General features: G+C 36.4%; 1 protein-coding gene across 2 annotated transcripts in view; it reads left to right on the top strand.

Moving 5' to 3' along the window:
- Positions 1 to 21,706, top strand: part of DNAAF4 (dynein axonemal assembly factor 4) — a 96,793-nt gene that overhangs the window by 27,008 nt on the left and 48,079 nt on the right. For both annotated transcript variants that reach the window (XM_027840879.1, XM_027840880.1), the window contains exon 4: positions 19,635 to 19,875. In XM_027840879.1, the coding sequence (XP_027696680.1) occupies positions 19,635 to 19,875 (241 nt within the window). The remainder of the gene's footprint in view (positions 1 to 19,634; positions 19,876 to 21,706) is intronic.

The raw sequence follows: 21,706 nt of genomic DNA, 5'->3' as shown, positions 1-21,706 counted from the left end.
TCATTTGTAGCAAGAATGACAATGGATATGATTCAGTTTCTCCAGTAGTATCTACTCAATAGTCATTAGACAAGGAAATCACATTTAGAATACCTAGAGTTAAATTAATGTTTAAGAGTTTAAAAAGTGTGATTGTGCTCCCCTTTCTCCTATGGTCATCATAGAAATGGAAAGATATGCCATTGCAATAAGCCAAGAGAAAGCTATTAAAGGCATAAAGATAAACAGAAGAAACAAAAACTTTCCTTATTTGCTGATGATATGATGATTTACTTAGAAAATCCTAGGGAGTCAGCAAAAAAAATGAAACAGTTAATTGTTTCGGCAAAGTTGCATGCTACAAAATAAACCCACAAAAAATGAACTGCGTTTCAACATAATAACAAGATCCAGGACATAATAATAGAAAAGGAAATTCTCTTTAAATAACCACACAATTCATGGAACATTTGGAAGTCAGTCTGCCAAAGGATATTCAATACTTTGATAGTTTTAATCACATAATATTCCTTAAAGAGGTAAAGGAAAACCTGGAGGAGTATGTAGTGTTCACAGCTAAGCCATGCTAATATACTAAAAATGACAATACTTCCAAAATTAATTTACAGATTTAGTGCTATACTGATCAAACCACCAAAAGGATACTTTATAAAACTAGACAAAATAATAAAATTCATTTGGAGGAACAAAAGATCCAGAATATCAAGGGAAATAATTGAAAAGAGTAGGTAGCAAGCAACTTCTCCCTGCCCTTGGAGTCTGTAAGTTCCTGCTGTGCTGCCTGATCTCCAGCCTCAGGTGAGAAAAGGAGCCAGACCTTCCTCTGACTGTGCGCCTTCCACCTCCTGCTACTTGTGCTCTACACATATTGCCTTCTGGCAAGGGCCCAAGTCGGACTGACCTCTATCTGTGCCAACACAAGACAACTCCCACCTCCTGTTGCCAGTCTAATTTCCCAGCTTCAATATGGAGAACCTCCAGTGCAGAGGAACAACCTTCTGTTTGACCTCAGGCCTTCCATTTCCTGCTGTGCCTGTCCCTTAAAGGAAGAGGAGAGTCATTGGGCTATACAGGTTTGACTTCCACCTCCTGCTGTACCATTTCCTGCCTAATCTTCAGATTTAAGAGGGAAGAGAAGTAGTGAAATGGGACCTCCTGTCTGATTATCTGACTGTATGCCTTTCATCTCCTGCTGTATGTGTCTGTAGCTAGATCTGCAGCCTCCTTTGGGAAAAGGGGTGATACCTTCCACTCGATGATAAACATTTTCACGCTCAGTCATGTTCTACACATTCCAGTGATTTTCAAATCCTAAAGGTCATCATCCAGAGCCCATCTCCTATCTCCTACCATCCATTTCTTTATTTCCATTCCCTTCAACGCTTCCACCCCAAAGTTCCAACCAAACACCACCCTCCTTTCCCACTGTGCCTTCTGGAATGCCTGTTTCATCGGCAACAAACTTGCTTTCATCTTAAATCTTTTTATCTCCCACTCCTTCCATATTCTAACTATTACTGAAACCTAGATCCTCCCCAACTCCCCCACCTATATGATGCAGCCTTCATGACCATCCTCTCCAGTACTGGCTGCACCTTCATTCATTCCCATTCTACTCACTAGTCAAGGCAGGGGAGTTGGAATGCTCCTTGCTCCCCATTGTCACTTCCAAGTTTTCTTCCTGTCCATCACTCAGTAACCTCTCTTCCTTTGAGGTTCATGCTACTCATCTTTACCACCTAATTAGAATCCTGGTAGCTATTGTCTACAGCCCTCCAGGTCATTCCCTTTCCTTCCTCAATAAATTCAGTACTTGGCTCACAATTTTTCTTCCCTCCCCAACTCCTGACCTCATACTAGGGTATTTCAACATACATATTGGCTCTTAAAACAACCTAACTATTCAGTTCCTCAACCTTTTCACTTCTTATAACCTATTCCTCTGTCCCACGTCAGTCACACACAAAGATGGTTATACCCTTGATTTGGTATCACTCATAAATGGACTGCCTCCATGTTCAAGAATTCAGAAATCCCCTTATATGACCATAATCTATTATCTCTCTACTTCTCTTTCTGTCTTCCCTAACCAAACCCTACTTTTTGTATGCACCATGTTCTCCAAATTCTTGACCAGTGGGTTTTCTCCCAGGCCATTTCCCCTGAACTAGCATCTTGACCCCTTGGTAAACCAGTTCAACTCTATATTATCTTTTTCTCTTGAATCTCTAACCCCTTTGTCATTTTACCAATTGTGCCCTGCCAGGTCTCAACCTTGGATCCCTTCTACCATCTGCTGCCTTTGCTTCTACATACATGTTGCTGAATGAAAGTGGAGAAATAAACACATCATTGTGATTGGGTCCACCACAGATTTATGTTACACAACCTCAACTGGGACCTCACTGCTGCTAGGCAATCCTACTATATCTCCCTTATGACCTTACTATCTTCTCTCTTCATTTCCTGTCACTCATCTCTTCTGCCACTATCTCTTCCTTTACCTCTGTCTCACACAAAGAAGTGGACTTACTCCATACCAAGGCCAACCCCTCTACTTGTTCAGACCATACCATTCCATCCCATCTTCTCCAACCAATTACCCCTTCTATCACCCTTTTTATCATTTATTTTCAATTTTCCCCTATCTACTGGATCCTTCCCTAATGCCTACAAACATGCCCATATCTCCCCCATCCTCAAAAAACCCTCACTGGATCCTTCCATCCCTGTTAACGTTCCCTAAGAAGGATGTCTACAATAAATGCATCCTCTCAGCTCTTTTCTTAATCTACACCCTGGCTTCTGACCTCATCATTCCACCAAACTGCTCTCTCCAAAATTACCAATGATCTCTTAATTGTAAAACCAATGGACTTCTCTCAGTAGTCATAATCTTCAACCTCTCTGTAGACTTTGACACTGTTTATCACTCTCTTTCTGCTTGATACTCTCTTCTCTCTAGGTTTTCTGGACACTACTTTCTCCTGGTTCTTCTTCTTATCTGTCCACTCCTTCTCAGTTTCCTCTGTTGGATCCTCTTCCAGATCACACCCTCTAACCATAGGTGTCCCACAGCATTCTATCCCAAGCCCTCTTCTTTTCTCCCTCTATACTATTTTGCTTGGTGATTTTATTGGTTCCCATGGATTTAATTATCATCCCTGTGCAGATTATTTTCAAATCTGCCTAGCCTGCTGACCTCCAATCTCACTTCTCCAGCTGCCTTTCAGACACCTCGAATTGGATGTCCAGTAGACATCTAAAACTCAACATATCAAAGACTAAACTCAGCTTGTATAGGAAAAACTTAGTGCATTGTGTGCCAACTGTACTAATTAGGTGGTGCAGGGAACCATGGTGGTGAAAGGAACATCCAGTTTCTGTACCTTGGGCACAGGCATCATTCACTACTGGAAACCTGGAGGGGAGCCCTCTAAGGGCTGTGTTTTTGGCCTGCTACCTCTGTAACAAGATAGCCTTGGGAGTTGACAGCTGTAGCTTGACCTCTGGATTGTATACAGTAACTGTAGGAATCAGTACATGATAGTTCTGCTGGTATAAGATATTCCTGTTCATAAAAGGGAAATTTTACAGATGTCAGCTTGTTCTTGTAACAAGGAGAGAGAGTTTGCCTCACTGGGGCTCACTCTTGAGTTATTGCCAGAGATAGGGTCTTTGGACTGGGGAGAGATATGGTCCTAGGGCTGGGATCTGAGCATCATTCTCCCCTCAGACAAATGGGACCCAACATATTTTGCGATAAGGGGTAAAGGTCTCAGCTTTTGAATCTCCTTCTTGCTGAGATTGGATGTAGAGCTGTCCTTGCCTCTTGGGGTCCCATTCAAGGGGTTGGATCCTTAACTGATGTTTGGCCAATGCCAAGTCCAGTGAGTGGTAGGTCTTTGACTTGAACAAGGAGTAGTATACAGATTGAGCAATCATCTGAAAGTAGATGTCCTGGAGCCTAGAGGAGACAAATTTGCCAAGGAGGTTAAGCAAACAAGGGCCAAAAAAGAGTGGGAGGAAAATGAGCAGAAGTGAGGTAAGCATGGCTGATATCCTTCTAGCAGGGCCATCTAAAATTTGATTGAGCTATTAACTTTCAATCAAACTACATAATTTTCCTTTCTTCTTAAAATCTAGTCAAACTTCCTCATAGCCTCTCAACATACTTAAACCATCCAAAACTGGCACAAGAGTACCCAAAGCAACTATCCAGGGACAAGAGGGGCTTAGATATCTCTCATTTGTCCCCAGGCCTTCTTATCTGCTTTCCATATTTTCGATCAAGCCTTTATTTGTCTTTCCAAATTTTCGAACCCATTAGTCAGACTACTCAACTTTACATTTCAACCATAACACAAGATAGTTCGTAAATTATTACTTTTCACTAACATAATTATACTGCCTTGAAACAAAAGAGGTTCCTGACTTTAACCTCACAACTTAATAGTTTCACAAGCTTGTTTATCCTTTCCTAATTATATTCACTCTGGAAGAAAGAGATATTTCAGAAATTGGATCTTATACATGTAAGTTTAGACACCAATTTAACTTTTGCTTAGGTCATGGAATGACTACAAATTCAGATCAAAACAGTGAGATCTTGCATATTTACATTGTGCTCATCTTTTACTGACCACTTGCTCTGATTATAGAAATTTGCTATAAAAGGAAAAAGCAAGGGAATAATTATACCAAATATGAAAGGATAAAACATCCTTGGCCCTGTTTGAATTCAGATAAGAGTTTTCCAACCATGCAGTATCAATTCCACTTCATAACTAGACTCAGGAATAGCCAGGAGGGAAACATTCCTTTTCAAAGAAACACAGTGGGGAAACTGAGCCAGGAGTACCCCACCTTGGATTGAGGCTAAGGTTGTCCTCTCAGTTTTTCCCAGATGCAGACTTCCACCTGTATCACATTCTTTTTGAGTAGCTTGTGGCATTTCTCTCAGATACTGATTTGATGCAGACAACTATACCCCAATTGAAACTCAAAACACAATCTGTTACAGTCTCAAGAGTTTTTACCTCAAACAGCCAGTTTCTCTAATCATAGCTTAGGGCCAAATACAATTATTTTTACTCTCATGGAGTTGCAATAAGCAATACAGATTTACCAGGACTCACATACATAAGAGATTTTACTTAATATCTTTCCTTCTCAAATTTAAATTTGTCCTGGTATAAAGGCCAATTGTTAAAAATCATTTCTATCTATTGTACATAAACTTAAAAATTCTCAGCAAGCCAAGTTCATTGTTTGGGAACTCTATAACCCAAACAAATTCTTTTTCCAAGGCTGATGACATTGCCCACACAGATGATTTCCAGGGACCTAGCAAGTTTACAAAACAAGAGGAATTAGAAGGGACCCCAGAGAAGGGCTGCTTGTTCACCTCATGATATTTTCCCTCTGGAATGGTGTAAACCACATACTTTCTGGAACTAATACAAAAGGTTACCAAGTTGAAACCATATGTATTTGAAACTTGAAACAAACCTGTTACTGATTAGGTGACTTCAGTCTTGTTGAATGCATTTCCAAATTACTTTATACAGAAAAATAAATTCTGACTTATCTTAAACATCAAATTAAGAGAGACATATTTCACTTAAAATGAGACCAGAATGAATTTAATTATCTTTTGGTTGTGTCCCAGTACACAAAAACTTTTCTCTTTAGGTGAGGCAGGAAATGACCACAAGTGGCCTTGAGGCCGAAGGTTCCCCACCCCTGGGTTAAGTGCTAGTCAACCTGCCTCTCTTTGATCTGAGGGGAAAAATCCCCCGCCCCCTTTTTTTGTCTATCCCTCTACCTTCAAAACTTGGCCAGAGTTGGAATGTGGAGAAAGAATTTTTTTTTACCAACAACTTTTTCTTTGCAAAACTTTTCAAACCGTTTTCTCTTAAACCCTCTGTTCACACTGTTTGTGCAAATAGATTATGCCTTTCTTTCTATTCATGTTCCTCTCATTCCTACGTGCTTAAACTTTCTTGCCTTTCCTTTTGTCGTCTTATTCCTCTGGTGGACTTTGATTAAAGCCCCTTTAAAACTACATATATCTTATTTTTTTTTTAATTCTGGTATGACACTTCTCTTAGCCTCTTCTACTTGTCTTTATCAATCATATAACCTAACCCAGGATCCTTCTCCTTGACTACCCCCATGTGCCTTAGCATAGCCGGGGGAACCAGCAGACTACAGCTCCAGGAACTACCATGTGCTTCAATGTAGCCCTTGGCAAACAGGCAGCCTCCAGAGGCCAGACTGCCATGTACTTGTGTAGCCTCAGGGAAATATAGAAATACAACACTCAACTTAGCACACTCTGGACACCAGCACCAGGACCCTGCTTCAGCACCAGATAAGCTGCCAGACCCCCTACGGCCTCCAGCAGCACCAGCCACCCCACTCCCACCCCAGACCCTCAGCACAATCAGACACAAAGGTCTCCCATGGGCCTCAGGGCAACATCAGTGCAGCTCCAGGTAAATAGCTAGGGCCTTCAGCCACTGGCACAAGAAGCCTGAGGCAGTGCCATTTCCACCCTGGGAGCAGAACTCAAATTTAAAAGAAAGGAAGAAGGCCAAAAAAGATAAAAAAAAAAAAAATCTGACCATAAAAAGTTATTATGGTGACAGGCGAGACGAAGACGTAAACTCGGACAAAGACAGCAATGGCAAAATACCTATGGGCGAAACCCCAAAGAAAAATGGGAAATGGTCTCAAGCCCAGAAAGAATTCATGGAAGAGCTCAAAAAGGACCTTAAAATTTATATGAGAAGTAGAAGAAAAAAATGGGAAAAGAAATGAGAGTGATGCAAAAGAATTATGAAAAAAAAGTCAACAGCTTAGAAAAGGAAAACAACTGCTTAAAAAGTAGAATTGGCCAAATGGAAAAGGAAGTACAAAAGCTAAGTGGGTAAAACAACTCCTTAAAAGTTAGAATTGGACAAGTGGAAGCTAATGACTCTATGAGATATCAAGAATCAATCAAATTCAAAAGAATGAAAACAGTAGAAAAAAATGTAGAATACTTAATTGGAAAAACAGCTGACCTAGAAAATAGATCCAGGAGAGATAATGTCAGAATCATTGGACTACCTGAAAGCCATAATCAAAAGGAAGACCTGGACAGCATCTTTCTAAGAAAGTATCAAGGAAAACTACCTTGGAACCAGAAGGCAAAATAGGCATTGAAAGAATCCATCGATCACCTCAGGAAAGGGAGCCCAAAATAAAAACTCCAAGGAACATTATAGTCAAATTACAGGACTATCAGCTCAAGGAAAAAATACTGCAAATGACCATAAAGAAACAATTCAAATATTGAGGAGCCACAATTGAGGACTTAGCTGCAATATTAAATGATTGGAGGTCATGGAACTTGATATTCTGGAAGGCAAAGGAGTTAAGACTACAACCAAGAATCACCCTACCTGGCAAAATTAAGCATAATTCTCCACGGGGAAAAATGGTCATTCAATGCAATAGAAGGATTTTAAGTTTTCATAAGAAAACCAGAATTGAATAAAAAATTTGATCTCCTATGTCAAGACCCAAGAGAAACCTAGAAAGGAAAAAGAAAACATAAGAGATTCAATGGAGTTGAACTGTTGACATCCCTGGATGGGAAGATGATGCTTGTAATTCTTAAAAATTGTACCACTAATAGTAGAAATAGAAGGAATATACATAGAAGGTATGGGTATAAGGTAAATTTGAGATAATGACATAAAAATTAAGGGATGAGAAAAAGGAGTACATTGGGTACAGAAGGAAGGGAGAGGTAGAATGGAATAAATTATTTCACATAAAGAGATGTGAAAAAACTATTACAGTGGAGGGAAAGATGGGAGGGTGGGTGATGGGCATCACTGGTACCTTATTCTCATCAGTATTGGCTCAAAGAGGGAATCATATACACTTTCAGTTGAATACAAAAATCTATCTTACTCAAAAGGAAAGTAAGAGGGGAGAAGATTAAATAAAGGCATTGAGGTGGGAGGGAGGCTGACAGAAGAGAGGGCAGACTCAGAGAGGTGGTAGACAAAACACTGTCAAAGAGGGAAAGGGGTGAAAGGAGAGAGAGGACTAGTGGTAGGAAAAATAAAATGATGGGAAATACACAGTAATCATAACTGTGAATGTGAATGGGATGAAATCTCCCATAAAAAAGAAATGGATAGCAGAGTGGATCAAAAACCCGAATCCTACGATATGTTGTTTACAAGAAATACACTTGAAGCAGAGAGACACACACAGAGTAAAGGTAAGGGGATGGAGCAGAATCTATTATGCTTCATCTGAAGTCAAAGCTAATGTAGCCATCTTGATTTCAGACAAAGCAAAAGCAAAATTAGACCTAATTAAAAGAGATAAGGAAGGAAACTACATCTTGCTAAAAGGTACCATAGACAATGAAGCTATATCAATACGAAACATATATACACCAAGTGGTATAACATCCAAATTCTTTTTGTTGTTGTTATTGCTGTTTTTTTAATTTATTTTTGGTTTTTAACATTTACTTCCATAAGCTTTTGAGTGTTAAATTTTCTTCCCCCTTCCTCCCCTCCTCCCTCCACAAGACAGCATGCAATCTGATATAGGCTCTACATATACATTCCTATTAAACATATTTTCACATTAGTCGTAACATCCAAATTCTTAAAGAAGTTAAATGTTAAAGTTTTTTATTAATTAATTTATTTTTAGTTTCCAACATTTACTTCCGTAAGCTTTTGAGTTTTAAATTTTCTCCCCCTCCCTTCCCTCCTCCTTCCCCAAGTCTATGCCTAGTTTCTGCCATTCTATTTTCCAGTTTTCCTAGCAGTTTTTGTCAAATAGTGAGTTCTTGTCCCAGAAGCTGGAGTCTTTGAGTTTATCAAACAGTAGATTACTATAGTCATTCACTACTGTGTCTTGTATCTAACCTATTCCACTGATCCACTCCTATATTTCTTAGCCAGTCCTAGTAGTTTTGATGATTGCTGCTTTATAATACAATTTAAGATCTGGTATGGCTAGGCCACCTTTCCTAGCATTTCTTTTCATTAGTTCCCTTGATATTCTGGACGTTTTGTCCTTCCAGATGAATTTTGTTATTATTTTTTTCTAGCTCTATAAAATAATTTTGGTAGTTTTATTGGTATGGCACTGAATAAGTAAATTTAATTTAGGTAGAATTGTCATTTTTATTATATAGTGTGTTACAGTTTCATGACCCAAGAAGAGATAGAGAACATTATGAAATGTAAAACAGATAATTTTATTATATTAAATTAAAAAGCTTTTGTACAAATAAAAACTAATGTAGCCAAGATTAGAAGGAAAGCAGAAAGCTGGGAAATGATCTGTATAGCAAGTGTCTCTGATAAAGTCCTCATTTCTCAAATATATAGAGAACTGAGTCAAATTTATAAGAATAGAAGCCATTCCCCAATTGATAAATGGTCAAACAATGTGAACAGGCATTTTTTCAAATGAAGAAATCAAAGCTATCTCTAGGTGTAGGAAGAAGTGCTTAAATCACTTTTGATTAGAAAAATGCAGATTGAAACAACTCTGAGGTACTACCTTACATCCATCAGATTGGCTAATATGACAAAAAAAAAAAAGGAAAATGATAAATGTTGGAGAAGATGTGGGAAAATTGGGACCCTTATACACTATTGGTGAAGTTGTATACTGATCTAACCATTCTGGAGAGCAATTTGGAATTTTGTCCAAAGGGCAACTAAATTGTGCGTACTTGATCTAGCAATGCTACTATTTGGTCTGTATCCCAAAGAGATCATAAAAAAAAGGAAAAGGACCTATATGTGCAACAATATTAATAGCAGCCCTTTTGTGGTGGCAAAATATTGGAAACTGAGGAGATGCCCATCAATTGAGGAATGGCTGAACAAGCTGTGGTGTATGAATGTAAAGGAATACTATTGTGCAATAAGAAATGATGGACAGGCAGATTTTAGAAAAACCTGGAAATACTTGTATGAACTGATACAAAGTGAAATGAGCAGAACAAGGAAAGCAGTATAAGCAACATCTTGTGATGATCAGTTGTGAATGACTCAGCTCTTCTCAACAACTGTACAAATGACTCATGAAGGAAAATACTATCCACATCCGGGTAAAGAACTGGTGGACTCTGAATGCAGATCATAGCATACTTTTTTCGCTTTATTTTTTTTTTGTGTTTTTTTTTTTCTTTTGATCTGTCAAAAGCAAAACACTGATGAGGAGGGACAGGATGAAAGGAGAGAGAGAAAAGTATAAATGGGAAAAATAGGATGGAAGGAAATATACAGTTGGTAATCATAACTGTGAATGGAATGAACTCTCCCATAAAACTCAAGTGGATGGCAGAATAGATTAAAAACCAGAGTCCTACAATATGTTGTTTACAAGAAACACATTCGGAACAGACAGAGACACATTATAGTAAAGAAGGTAAAAGGCTAGAGCAGAATCTATTATGCTTCAGCTGAAGTGAAAGAAAAAAAAAAGCAGGGGTAGCAATCTTCATCTCAGACAAAGCAAAAGCAAAAAATACATCTAATTAAAAGAGACAAGGAAGGAAACTACATCTTGCTAAAAAGTACCATAGACAGTGAAGTAATATCAACATGCACCAGGTGAAATAGCATTCAAATTCTTAGAGGAGAAGTTAAGTGAGTTACAGGAAGAAATAGACAGCAAAACTATCCTAATGGGAGCTAGGTAAATCTAACCACAAAATAAACAAGAAAGGGGGCGGCTAGGTGGTGCAGTGGATAGAGCACCAGCCCTGAAGTCAGGAGTACCTGAGTTCAAATCCGGCCTCAGACCAAACACTTGACACTTGCTAGCTGTGTGACCCTGGACAAGTCACTTAACCCCAACTGCCTAAAAAAAAAATAAAAAAAAATAAGAAAGAAGTTAAAGTGGTGAATAGAATTTTACAAAAGTTAGATATAATAGACATCTGGAGAAAATTGAATGGGGATAGAAAGGCATATACCTTTTTCTCAATGGTACACGGCACCCACACAAAAATTGACCATGTATTAGGACATAAAGACCTCATAACCCAATGCAGAAGGGCAGAAATACTAAATGCATCTGCAATAAAAATTATATGTAATAAAGGGCCATGGAAAGATAGATTAAAAATCAGAAACTAAATAATCCTGAAGAATGAGTGGGTCAAACAACAAATCATAGAAACAATAATTTCATCACAGAGAATGACAATAATGAGACAACACACCAAAATTTATAGGATTCAGCCAAAGCAATACTTAGGGGAAATTTTATTTCTCTAAATTCTTACATGAATCAAATAGAGGAAGAGCAGGTCAATGAATTGGATATATAATTGAAAAAGCTAGAAAAAGAACAAATTTAAAATTCCCAATTAAACACCAAATTGGAAATTCTGAAACTCAAAGGAGAGATTAATAAAACTGAAAGTAAGAAAACCATTGAACTAATAAAACTAAGAGCTGGTTTTATGGGGGAAAAACAATAAAATAGATAAATCTTTGGTTAATTTGATTAAAAAAAAACCAAATTACCAGTATCAAAAATGAAAAGGGTGAATTCCCCAATGAAGAGGAAATTAAAGCAATAATTAGGAGCTATTTTGCCCAACTATATACCAATAAATCTGACAACATAAGTGAAATGGATGAATATTTATAAAAATATAAATTGCCTGGATTAACAGAAGAAGAAATAAAATACTTAACCCCATTTTTTCATATTTGAATAGTATTTTTCTCCACAATTACGTATCAAGAAAAATTTTAGCATTCATTTTTACAAGATTTTGAGTTGCAAATTATTCTCCCTACCTCTCACTTCTCTCTTCTTCTGAAAATGGTATGCAGTTTGATACAGTTTATACATATGATATCATGTAAAAACATATTTCCATATTCGTCACAGTCATGGAGGAAGAAACAGATCAAAAGAAAAAAAAACATGAGAGAGTAAAGTAAGTGAAAAAATATGCTTTGATCTGCATTCAGAGTCCATTGGTTCTTTATCTGGATATGGATAGCATTTTCCTTCATGAGTCCTTTGTATTTGCCTTGGATCATTGTGTTCCTGAGAAGAGCTGAGTCATTCATAGCTGATCATCATATGATGTTGCTCATACTGTGTATCGTATTTTCCTGGTTCTGCTCATTTCACTTTGCACTAGTTCATGCAAGTCTTCCCAGGTTTTTCTGAAATCTGCCTGTTCATCGTTTCTTATTGCACAGTAGTATTCCATTACATTCATACACCACGGTTTGTTCAGCCATTCCATAATTGATGGGCATCCCCTCAATTTCAAATATTTTGCCACCACAAAAAGGGCTGCTATAAATATTTTTGCAAATGTAGGTCCTTTTCCCTTTTTTACGATCTTTTTAGTATATAGACCTAGTAGTGGTATTGGTGGATCAAAGGGTATGCAGGAATGGTTTAACATAAGGAAAACTATTAATGTAATTGATTACATCAATAACAAAAGTAATAAAAATCACATGATTATATCAATAAATGCAAAAAAAAGTTCTGACAAAATACAACGCTCATTCCTATTAAAAACAACTTGAAAGAATAGGTATAAATGGATTTTTCTTTAAAATAATAAGCATCTATCTGAAATGATCAGCAGGTATTATTTGTAATGGGGATAAGCTGGAAGCCTTCCCAATAAGATCAGGAGACCATCATAAGCAATATCATTCAATATTGTAGTAGAAATGCTAGCAGTAGCAATAAGAGAAGAAAAGGAAATTGAAGAAATTAGAATGGATAATGAGCTAATGAAACTATCTCTTTTTGCAGATGATATACTTGGAAAATCCTAGAGTTTCAACTAAAAAGTTAGTTCAAACAATAATAATTTTAGCAAAGTAACAGGATATAAAATAAACCCACATAAGTCACCAACATTTCTATATTATCACCAATAAAACTCTGCAAAAAAGATAGTAAGAGATACCCCATTTAAAATAACTATAGATAGCATAAAATACCTGGGCATATACCTGTCAAGACAAATCCAGGAACTACATGAACATAATTATAAAACACTTATACAAATAAAGTCAGATTTAAATAATTGGAGAAATATTAATTGTTCGTGGGTGGGCAGAGCAATATAATAAAAATGACAATTCTACCTAAACTAATCTACTTATTCAATTAAATTACCAAAAAATTATTTTGTTGAGCTAGAAAAAGTAATCATGATTCATTTGGAAGAATAAAAGGTCAAGAATATCGAAAGAATCAATGGAAAAAATGTAAATGGAGAAAGTTTGGCAGCACCAGATCTTAAACTATATTATAAGGCAGTAATTATCAAAACTATCTAGTACTGACTATGAAATAGAAGTGTGGATCAGTGGAATAGAGTAGACATACAATACACAGTAAATGATTATGATAGCTTTGTGTTTGACAAATGTAAAAATTTAAGCTTTGGGGATAAGAATTCACTATTTAGTAAAAATTGTTGGGAAAACTAGAAAATAGTCTGGCAGAAATTGGGGATAGACCAACATTTTACATCATTTACCAAGATAAGGTCAAAATGGATACATGACCTGGATATAAAAGGAGATATCATAAGAAATGAGAAGAACATGGAATGTATTACCTGTCACACTTATGGATAGGAGAAGAATTTATGAATAAACAAGAGCTAGAGAGCATTATGAGATGTAAAATGGCTACTTTTGATTATGTTAAATTAAAAAGGTTTTGCATAAATGAGCAATGTAGCCAAGATTAGAAGGAAAGCAGAAATAGGGGGAAATTTTATACATAGTTTATACATAGATAAAGCGTTTCATATCTCAAATATATTGAGAACTTTGTCAAATTTATAAGAATATGAGTCATTCCCCAATTAATAAATGTTCATAGGATATGAACAGGTAGTTTTTTTGTAAGAAGAAATCAAAGGTATATATATAGTTATATGAAAAAATGTTCTAAATCACTGTTGATTAGAGAAATGCAAATTAAAACAACTTTAAGATATCATCTCACACTTATCAGATTCGCTAAAATGATAGAAGGGGAAAGGAACAAATGTTGGAGGGGATGTGGAAAAATGAGACACTAGTACACTATTGATGGAACTGTGAGCTGATCCAACCATTTTGGAGGGCAATCTGGAATTATGCCCAAAGAGTTGTAAAATTGTGTATATCCTTTGACCCAGTGATACCACTGTTAGGTTTGTTTCCCAAGATGATTAGAGGAAAAGGAAAAGGACCTATATGTTCTAAAATATTTATAGCAGCTGTCTTTGTTGTGGCAAAGAACTGCATATTGAGGGGATGCCCATCAATTGGGGAATGGCTAAGTAATTCATGGTATATAATTGTGATGTAAGAAATGATGAGCAGATTGATTTTAGAAAAACATGGAAAGACGCAGGAAATGAAGACTGAAATGACCAGAATCAAGAGAATGTTGTATACAGTAGTAAGCAATATTGATCAAAGGGTAACTGTGCTAGGTGGCACAGTGGATAGAGCGCTGGCCCTGGATTCAGGAAGACTTGAGTTCAAATTTGGCCTCAGACACATAACACTTACTAACTGTGTGACTGTGGGCAAGTCACTTAACCCCATTGCCTACCCAAAAAAACCCCCAAAAACCCCAAAAAAGTATTATAAATACTTAAGTCAACTACAAAGAACCTATGAAGGAAGATGCTATCCACCTCCAGGGGAAGAACTCATAAATGGAAGTATGCATAGTATTGTTTTACATAAAAATAAAGATAAATGTAGACATGTATATACATATATACACACGTGTGTGTGTGTGTGTGTGTGTGTGTGTGTGTGTGTGTGTGTGTGAAATGGTGGCCTTCTCTAATGCAGGGTGAGGAGGAGAAAGGGAGACAGTTTGGAACTTAAAATGTAACCAAAAAAATAAGTAAAATTTAAAAAAAATTCTAGTGACTTCCCTATCCTAATTATTTCTCCTTTATCCTATATATAGTTTGTTTATACATATCTGTTTACTTGTCATCTCCTTTATTAGATTGTGAACTCCTTGAAGGCAGGAACTGTCTTTGCCTCTTTCTGTATCCCCAGAACTTTACACAGTGCCTGGCACATAGTAGGCACTTGATATTTGTTTATAACTGACTGGAATGAAGGGGCAATAGTACTTCCAGCCCCCAGAGTATATTATAAAGTGACAATCATCAAAAACATTTGGTACTGGTAAAAAAAAAAAGATAAGTAAATCAGTGCAATACACTAGATAATGATGAATCATAAATAATTAAACTTAATTGCCTATTATTCAATATACTCCCAAGCACAAATTACCTAGTATTGCTTCCTATTTGATAAGAACTGCTGGGAAAACTAAAAAACAATGTGGCAGAAATTAAGCTTAGACCAATATTTTCTAATGTATTAAACAATAAATTCAAAATTGATACTTGACTTGAGTATAGAAAGGTGAGGAAAAATAGTAAGTCTAGAAAAAGAGATTTGTTGGGGGCAGCTATGTGGTGCAGTGGATAGAGCACCAACCCTGAAGTCAGGAGGACCTGAGTTCAAATGTGACTGCAGACACTTGACACTAGCTGTGTGACCCTAGGCAAGTCACTTAACCCCAACTGCCTCAAAGGGAAAAAAAAAAGAGATTTGTTGTAGATTTTTGAAGGTCTTAAATATTTCCTCAAGTAGTTTAAATATTAAAGATCATGCCATAAAAATAGAAGAGAAGCAGATCAGATATTTTTCACAACAATGTGTAGAGAATGTATTCTTTTTTTTTTTTTTTTTTTTTTTTTTTTAGGCAATTGGGGTTAAGTCACTTGCCCAGGGTCACACAGCTAGTAAGTGTCAAGTGTTTGGTCTGAGGCCGGATTTGAACTCAGGTCCTCCTGACTTCAGGGCCAGTGCTCTATCCACTGTGCCACCTAGCTGCCCCCAAGAGAATGTATTCTTAACCAAACAATTGCAAAAGATGAAATAGATAATTTTGATTACATGAGATTAAAAAACTCTTGAACAAAGAAAATGCATCTAAGATAAGAAGGGAAGTTGGGGAAAAAATATTTGTATCAAATATTCCTGTTAAAAGTTTGATATCTAAAACACATAAGGAGCTATTATAAATATATAACACCAAATTCCATTCTTCAATGAATAAGTGGTCTGAGGATATGAACAAATAGTTCCTGAAAGAGTTGTAAACTATTAATAATCATATGAATGATTGCACGAAATTGCTAATCATAAGAGAAACACAAATCAAAACAACTCTTGAGGTTTTACCTTGGCAAAGATGACAAAAGATGGGAGTGGTCAATATTGGTGGGGTTTAGAAAACTTGTCCCACTGATGCATTGTTGGTAGACACACAGATTGGTTCAACCAATCTGGAAAGCAGTTTGGGTTATATAATAAAGTGACCATATCCCTTTGAGCCAGAGATTCCATTGCTAAGCATATACTCCAAAGAGGCCAATGACAAAAAGAAAGGCCCCACATACATTAAAATATTATTAGCTTCACTTGTCATATCAAAGAACTAGAAACAAAGTAGATGGATAGCTATTGTTAATAGTACATGGTATTATACTAGGTACTCTTTGGTGAAAAACTTTTCCAGGATTACTAAAAGTTGTTAAAAAGATATGAAAACTAGTTAACCTAACCCTGAAGGTTGTTAAAATTTTCTCGACTCTTGGTAGACTTAAAAATAGGAATTAGGATTTTGTTTGGGGCACAAAAGTCTTAAAACTAATGCCTCAAGTATCGTATAATGGTAATTGCCAATTACTTGTGTTCACATCTATATGTGAAAATATTCTAGTCTGAATTACTATAAGAATTTTTGGTTGAACTCTTTCTGGCTATTTGCCCTCAACTCTTCCCCAAAATAATACTCCTAATCTCAAAAAACTATAATTTTGTACTTGTTGCCTATTTATTCAAGTTCAGATGCCACTTCTTGGCTTTGAGGAATGACTGTAATCTAGTCCTAGGTGAATCCAGATTTCTTTACCACCAGTACACATGAGCTCTGATTAAGTCAAATTAGGGCTTCCTCAGTGCCCTCTGGATATATAAATCATTTGTACCTCCTTGCTCATGCTGCCTCCACCAACTGAAGTGCTTTTCTTTCTCCCATATGATTATGAGTACAGAGGCTTTGGTGGAGCACAGATAGGTTTTATCAGGGAGGAATCAAAATATAGAAACTGGACAGACCACCCTGAAGGCAAAGCTGGTGGTCTGAGAAGTTCACACCAGTGGGCATCAGGAAAAATAAAGTCTGGACAGAAGGTCAGAATCTAGGTAGGTCTAAATGACAGGAATTTCTAGTAGTGGGCATCCTAGTAAGCTTGCTGATAATGGTGTCAGGATAGTGGCAGGCAGTATAGGTGAAGGTGCAAATAGGCCAAGTGGTTAACATAGCAGATGAGGATTCAGACTTGTGAAGCCTTACTAGAGCCTCAACAGAGAGAGCAAAGGTATCAGAAGAACCCTAAATAGAGGATAGGAGAATCAGGATGGCTTTAATAGCTAGACATCTTCCTAGGCCTGGGGAATATGCAGTTTATTGAAAAGGACTGTTTTATAATACTTCAGCCAAGCTGGCTTCTATAGCTTTTTTTTTTTCTCACCTTATCATACTGCTCACTCATATTGAATTGTAGTCCACTGAAAGCCTAGATCATTTTCATAGAAATTGCTTTTTAGACTCATGTCTTCCATCTTACATTGGTTTAAAATTTTTTAAGTTTAGTGTTATCCCTTTATTTTTCCCTCTTAAATTTTTTTTTTGAGACTTCATCCAACATTCCAGTTAGCTGTCTTTTTGGATCCTGACTGTCATTCATGTTAGTTTTTCTTCCTAACTCTGTGTCTTTTGAAACTTTGATAAACTAGGGAGCAGAGTCAAGCACACTCTCTAGAGTACTAAATTAGATACCTCCCACCATGTTGATATCATTCCATTCAACTGGTTTTGAATCCAGCTAACTATATAACTCATACCTCTTAACACAAGACTAGCATGAGAAACTCTGTCAAATGCTTTGCTAGAGTCTAGATAAGCTGCTGCACTAGTATTCCTCTGATCTATCAATACAGTCATGTCTAAAAAGGGAATAAGGTCAGTTCTTTGTGAGCACTGCTTTTTCTAGAAGTTATCATCCCTAAATTCTATAGTTTTGTAAGGAGTAAAAGTCAAGCTTTCAAACTTCTTTTAATTTCCTTTTTGAAAAATTGGAACATTTGCCCTTCCCCAGTCTTATAAGGCCCCTTCTATTCTCCACCATCTTTCAGAGATCACTGACGTTGGCTTAGTAAACAATTTGCCTATTCATTCAGTTTCCTGGAATGTAGTGCTCATTTGGGTCTAGTGAGTTGAACACATCAAGGGTATATAGTTGTTCTCTTATTATCTCCCTATTTATCATAGTTTCAATTGATTTTTCTTCTTTCCTTTATTTTATCTTAACAGAGGTTTTATTTTCCTTCAACAAAGTCCAACTCTGATGTATCATTGTGGTGTGGAGGTGACTCTGGTTTCTTGAAAACTATATCAGTATAAACTCTGGTAGGTTCTACCATGCTGGAAAGACTGGATATAGTCCTGGAAATTGGACTCTATCTGCTTTCTGAAGAGCAGATTAAGTATGTGTGTAGTGACTCATTATTAATAGACTGGTCAATTGGTAAGGAATATAGGTCATGGCAACTCACGAAATAAAGGAAAATACAAAATGGTCCCCAGACCCAAGGAGCTTCCTTCTGCTTCTTTAGTAGTGGTGACAGTATGGCAGAAAAGGGATGGGGGGTGGGGAGGCAGAGAGTGCTAAAAATTACATAGTATTTAGACTGTTAACTCAGACTATCTTAACTCAGCTAATAGTATTCTAAATGTGAGATCCTTGTCCACTGACCAGCAAGTATACACTCTATTGGAGGAGCTAAATTGTACCAATTTTGACATTTTTACAATAAGTGAAACCAGAAAACAGGAGGAAGAAGCAATTAAATGGAAGGTATCTCAAGACACTTAACCTCCCTCGTCCTTAGTTTCCATATTTGTAAAGTGAGGCGATTGGGCTCAACGGCCTCTGAAATCCCTTGCAACTCTCTGATCCTACAAGCCTGTGGTTCTTTTCCTATCTACTCTGCACATCCTGCCAGTGAGGGAAAATTTGGGGCAGAGAGAACATGAGCCATTGTACAAGGTGTTGATTTTAGAACCAACTGAAATTTGACTCCATAGGGAAAAGTTTTTGAAATTTACCACTGAAAACTTTTCCAAACAAATGGGAGAAACTTTTTTCCCCAAATTAATTTCCACATCTACATTCTAGTTGGGTCAGTGTTCCTGAAGCTGTTATGTGACATAGCCATACTCCCCGGATTGGGTAGGATTTGGATAAGTGTTGGAAAAAGAATTATTTGGTTTTTGGAAGTCTATAAATACCTAATACTAACCATGGTGGCAAGAGTTTGAGAGGTCTGAATAATGAATGATCTTAATGTGTATCTTTTCTCCTTAGAAATTCTTTCTTCTCAGGAAATATTGTCCTTCACACATTTTTAAGAGTCTGATAATCTCACTTCTTACAGATTGAAGAAAATGAGCGGAAAAAAATTGAGGATTTAAAAGAAAATGAGAGGGAAAAAGCAACTAGGGAATTAGAGGCTTGGAAGGAACAGCAAAAAAATTCTGCTGCTGAAGAAGAAAAGATACAAAGAGAAGTAAAAATGTGTCAACATAAGAAGCAAATAGAAAAAGAGAGAAAGAAATCAAAAGATAAAAAGGCAATTAACCATATAAAAAATATGAAGTCTAAAAATACTACAAAAGGTACTGTAGATTACTTTTTAATATTTTCTGGAGAAGTGGTTTCACTTGGTAAAATTAATGGAATTAAGAGAGAGTTTCTCTGAATTATCAAATTAAATTATAGATTTGTTGGGGAAAATTTATTTTTGCAGATATCTTTTATGAATCTTATATTTCAAAGTTCTTTATGATTTTTCTATATAAAATTAAAACTTGATTTTGTTCCTTTCCTCTTTAAGACCATTCCCTAATAGAATAAAACTTTAATTAACTTGAATGCAACTGTCCAGAACCTTTATTTAACTAAAAATTTTCCCCCAATGGGTACATTCACTTTGAGGTTTAAAAAAAAGTCACTACAAAATAGATCATAGATTTTTGTGTGTGTGTGGTTTTTTTTATGGAAAAACTTATAAAATGTGATCTAGGGCTAGTAAACATTCAGCCCAGTATCCTACATAGTCTACAAGTGAATTATCTAATCCTGACCATTAGGTACCACAAAATCTCGGATCATTCAAAATTCTTTGTATTTAAAAAGGAAATGTACATTAAAAAAAAAATAACAAACTTTTCAATCATGGTTGAAACAGTTTTTTAACCTGAGTTAACCAGGCCTCCCTCTCCCCATTCTTTTCATTTCTTTTTTTTGTTTTGTTTTGTTTTGTTTTGTTTTTAGGCAATCGGGGTTAAGTGACTTGCCCAGGGTCACACAGCCAGTAAGTGACATGTGTCTGAGTTCAGATTTGAACGCAGGTTCTCCTGCCCATTCTTTTCTTAATCAAAGTTTTACTTCATATAGTACTATGAAAACCCAGCAAATTTCCAGAAAAAAATGTCATAAGTACTTTTTCCCTAAAAAAGTGGAAATCTTTTCTAAGTAATGATGGAAAATATGTTTCCTGACTAGGTTTCAAAACATAAGAGTTGATACTAGCAGTAGCAAACATTTATTCCTATAAAGATTAGCAATGTGGAATTTATTGCTCTGCTTGCGTAAAAAGTACAAGACCAAGAGAAATAAAAGTAAAGCTAAAGTTTTAGATATTAAAGTTGTAACTCAGTTCCTTTTTTCTTTGACCTTGGGATCTACAAAGTAGCTGAAAGAAAATACCTTTTCATTAACAATTGAGTTTAAATTTATGAATTTGGAATATTAACCTTTATTTCAGTTCCATTAACATTTCTATGTTCTGTAATTCTTGTTTATATATTATTGAGAAATGATTGTTAATATATTATTTTGTGATGAAATCAGTCATGGGGACTGAAACCTGCAGGGCTGAAAAGTTCTTTACAGTTAAGCTTAAGGAAACTTCAATGCTAAATTTCTATATACTGTAGTTTTCTATTTTTCAATATAAACTGGTCACTAATCTACATTTATTCCCCATCCCCTACTCCCTCAGCCAAATGGCGAGATCAACTTTTAAAATGTGGAAGCCCATGCATCTTAGTTACTTTGTGGGGGAAAAATTATTTTCAAATACAGTGCTCTAGAATAAAGGGCAGGTAGGTGGTGCAGTGGATAGATAGCCAGGCCTAGAGTCAGGAGGACCTGAGTTCAAATTCAGCCTCAGATACTTACGAGCTGTGTGAACCTGAGCAAGTTGCTTAATTCTGTTTGTTTTAGTTTCCTCATCTGCAAAATGAGCTGGAGAAGGAAATGGTAAACCACTCCAGCATCTTTGCCAAGAAAACCCTAAATGGGGTCACAGAGAATTTGACACAGCTGAAAGGACTCAACAACAACAACAATAATCTAGAATCAGTTGTAAGGGTGAGGTGATTGATTTACTCAACCCTATCCCTCTTAATGCAAATGATAAGATACTTAATTTATTAGTCTTAA

The sequence above is a fragment of the Vombatus ursinus genome, unplaced genomic scaffold (genome assembly GCF_900497805.2).
Source record: "Vombatus ursinus unplaced genomic scaffold, bare-nosed wombat genome assembly UNPS02014848.1, whole genome shotgun sequence".
NCBI lineage: Eukaryota > Metazoa > Chordata > Mammalia > Diprotodontia > Vombatidae > Vombatus > Vombatus ursinus.
Note: the sequence above shows the minus strand (reverse complement) of the source record. Positions and strands in the feature narration are given on the sequence as shown.